This window comes from Dysidea avara, chromosome 12 (genome assembly GCF_963678975.1).
Source record: "Dysidea avara chromosome 12, odDysAvar1.4, whole genome shotgun sequence".
Lineage (NCBI taxonomy): Eukaryota > Metazoa > Porifera > Demospongiae > Dictyoceratida > Dysideidae > Dysidea > Dysidea avara.
In genome coordinates, this window is record NC_089283.1 from 18,097,408 (window position 1) to 18,101,438 (window position 4,031).

Consider the following 4,031-nt stretch of genomic DNA (forward strand, 5'->3'; position numbering starts at 1 on the left):
AATGAATGTAATAATTATAATATCAATGTTATGAAAAGAATCTTGTTGTGCATGCAAATTGGGAAATCATTGTGTTGGAACCTGCAAGTGTATCGTGAGTAGTAAATGGACATGTTGTATTTTTAAGGGGTGTTACAGATTTTGCTATAAGAGCTACCTTACATATGTAAACACCTAATACAAAGATCATCAGAAACGTAAAGTGTGGGTAGCTATTCATGAGAAATGTTCCCAAATAAAGCTTAGCTAAATTGTCATGTTTAGCAATCTTGTGATGATTGAAGACAGTATCGTTTATCCTGCTACTTCATAAACATTGCCTCAACCACTCAAATAGAAAAAGGTCATGTGTTTATTTTGTTAGTAGCCAGATGTGTGGGTGTCCTTGACATGAAAAAGGAAGTGATTATTATTGTAACTTCCAAACACAACACTACTGTACATCATGTGACGAGAACTGTTGGTTTACAATAGAAAAACTATCACAATATCTATAGATGAATTATTTGCATACCATTGTAACAAAAACATGGTAAAAACAAACAATACCAACCCTCAGGGTTGTATTTCACAGTATAAATACCCTGTACCTGTGATATGTTCAGATTCCCAAAATTCTTTAGTTGCAAAGGTTATCTCTAGTGGCTGAAGAACACTGAATCCATTGTAAAGCTATACTGTGTAGTTTGAAGGTTAGTAAATAGGCTGTAATTTGATTGTATATTAAATCGTGACATCATGCCAAGCTTTAGCTAGTAATTTTATTCCTGAACTATATTACAATACTGCTTTGAAGATTTGCAATAGGTATATAGACTGCTAGCCATGTGCAGCCTTGAGAAACTGCCATAGGTACTTCCTCAGATTTTGTGGTTGTACTCTCTATCTGCTGTGAGGCAAGAAAATGGCAATGCTGACATTATGAGAAACTGTTGCTGTCTAAGTGGCTTTGCAATTCACCTCTGAATCAATATCTTCATGTCAATCATGGTATTATATCCATGCACACACATAAATGATACTATTGCTATACTACACTATAATTACTTCCTTTGAACTGCTCACACAAAATATTAAATAAACACTCAAAGAGGATGTTATATTGATGTAATATCAACCACAACACAGCTGGCTGAGGTTTTCAACTTCACTATTCTTTTCACTGCCTTCTAAAGTATACACAAGTGTGTGTGTGTATGTAGCCTCAATGCAACCAATAGTAGTTTGATGACTGTGGATATAGCTGATGTATTAATGTCTGAGCAGTCTAATCCCGTACACCTATACATAGACAAGGTTTTTAATAAAATGGACTAAAATTTGGGTGTCATAGATGTGCCTAGCTTCTATATAGCAGTGTAGTTGACTTTCTACAATTACTGGAGCTCACTGCATAATTTTAATAATTAGCTGTCAATGAATGTGCTGTATGCTTTTTTGAGTTGGTATGTGTTGGGCTGATTCTTTTCTGCATTGATGGATTGGTGGATTCATGATGGATTCAATGTTAAAAGCTAGCATGAATATTATGAGAAACTTAATTATGTATCACTTATTACTAAATTTGCAAAAAGGGCTCAACCTTATATCCATTCATTTCTAAGACCATAACTTTGTTTCAATATGCAAACCTAAAAAAAACACCTTCCAACTAATTATAACTTGTACACAAACTTCAATACCATTTCTCAATATACAATAAAGGGTACGTATGTGTGTGGAAGAGTGTCTCCTTTTCACTAAATCAGTCACATTTGTTTTGTAAGGATAAGAATAATTTTCATGCCTTCTGTACAGTGGTGAAAAATATAAGACAATGCTTCTGTTTGCACAAAAGGCTTTTACACAAAGTATATAGTAGCTGTCATCACTTGAACAGTTTCGTTTTATGCTAAGATTTCTGGGTAGCACAGTGACCAGCTATGTAAACAATTTTTTTCACAAATGCGTAGTGATTTATGCAACACATACACTACCCCGACTACATGGAGACATGTAGCAAAACACAATAACATCTTAGGTGTGCATGACAAGTTTGACAACATGATGAAAATGACTACGATTGAAACTCTCAGCTACTACTAGAATGCATGTGTGTGGGAACCTAGCAGTAATGAATATCTGACTGAATACAACTATTGTTATGATGTGGGATACATTTACTATTCATTGCATTACAGAAACAAGTGACATCACTTTATCAGTATAAAAAGAGGACAACTTGAAAATAGCCTCATAGCAGCAGAACTGATCAACTGTAACAATGTGGACCTCACTGTGTACTATTTTCTTCATTCAACTGTCACTTACTGCTGCATTTCCTATCCTGCAACCAGTTGAAGATATCCTGACTCCATTTGAAAATGATACAGCAGAAATCCAGGCAAAGTGCAGAAATGTCCCATGCCCTAAGTTGAGATGTTCAAAGACTATCCTTAAAGAAGGGGACTGCTGCTGGACCTGTGATACAACAGGTAAATAAATTACAAGGCTAGTCTCTTGCTTTATGATGCAAAGTTATAAAATTTTATTTTCTTGAAGGGACACGGTATACTTGAGCGTTGGGTAATATTCACAGTTGTGTTAACAATTTATGACAAGGAAATACCTACCACTTACCCCATTACATTACTTGACAAGCCTCGGTCATGCATGTTCACCAATTGGTGTCTATCAACAGAGACTACTCTTGGATGTTTGGTTGATGGTGAAGCATATGAAGAATTGTCCATGGTTCCTTCCAATAGTTCTGATCCATGTGAAGTTTGCCATTGTTGTGTAAGAGACTGCCAAATTAATTTTTAATCTTTACAGTATAATTTTAGCTTGGAGAAGTAGTTTGCAGTGGAATATTCCAAGCCTGTCCTCAACTAAAATGCAACCTTGATCAGATTTTAGTAGAGGAAGAAGAATGCTGTCCAAGATGTGCAGATGGTAAACCTACAAGCTGCTCACTGTGTACTGTATAATTACACATAATGTATTGCATGGAATTGATGATTAATGTACAGAGTAAAGTCTCTTTGTGTTTCTTTACAGACAACAATGTCATCCCTAAATCAGGTACTGATTTCAAAATCAACATTTAGCTGGGTCTCTGATCAACATACTTAAATATCTGTATCGTTTTGTAGCAACTTGTGAACAAAATGGAATCACCTACCAAGATGGTGATGTATGGAATCCTTACTTTCCCAAGTTTGGTGTTCTAAAGTGTTCCAACTGTACCTGCAAGGTACAAAGTTTGTATTCAACTATATTCAGATTTCATTTAATTTCCATAGAATGGTAGTATAGTTTGTGAGAAACTGTCATGTCCTCCAGTAAGAGAATGTACAGCTGATGATCCAGTAGAAGAAACTACCATCTGTTGTCCAAAATGCAAAAGAAGTAAGTTATAGTTAAAATCCTATGCATCATTCCTTTGTTTCTTTTTTTTACTATAGCATTTACTGAAACAACAGATGATACCAATGGTAGCAATGATACATACACACCACCAATTTTGCAACCAGCAACATTAACTACTAAACCTTGCTCGGTAGTCACCCATGCCTATAAAGTATATGAGACAATCGATGAACGCATTGACCAGATTGCCATTGAGTCAATACATATTGCCAATGTGGATGTGTACGTGTGGTCAAATGATACAGTGGAGGTACAGTATGAATCATACACAAGTCAAACATTTGCAGAAATATACGCTGGTGTACGTTTCAGATACATTGGCAACACAAGTAAAGGTACATCATAATTGTCAATTTTTATTGTGTACCATTTAATTCGTATTTACAATTAGAATTGGTACAAACTGCATCTGATTGGTTCAATACAATAGAAGAGAAGTATAGTCTGAACTACTGTAAGTATCTCTGTTCTTCAAGAGTGATAATGCTACTACAGCCAAGTGACTCAGATGACTCAAGTGACGATTGTTAACTGAGAAACATTTCTTAATACTGTATTTGTACAAGAATTATTGTGAATTTAGTTATGTATTTATTTTAGTGTCTACATGCAATACAAAT

General features: G+C 35.1%; 1 protein-coding gene across 1 annotated transcript; it reads left to right on the plus strand.

Moving 5' to 3' along the window:
* Window positions 1-2,250: 2,250 nt before the first annotated feature.
* On the plus strand, window positions 2,251-4,031 carry LOC136241869 (chordin-like). The gene is made up of 8 exons (XM_066033253.1): window positions 2,251-2,474; window positions 2,681-2,778; window positions 2,826-2,934; window positions 3,040-3,063; window positions 3,135-3,235; window positions 3,285-3,390; window positions 3,447-3,746; window positions 3,803-4,031. The coding sequence occupies exons 1-8, from the start codon at window positions 2,264-2,266 to the stop codon at window positions 3,940-3,942; spliced, it is 1,089 nt and encodes a 362-aa protein (XP_065889325.1). The 5' UTR covers window positions 2,251-2,263; the 3' UTR covers window positions 3,943-4,031.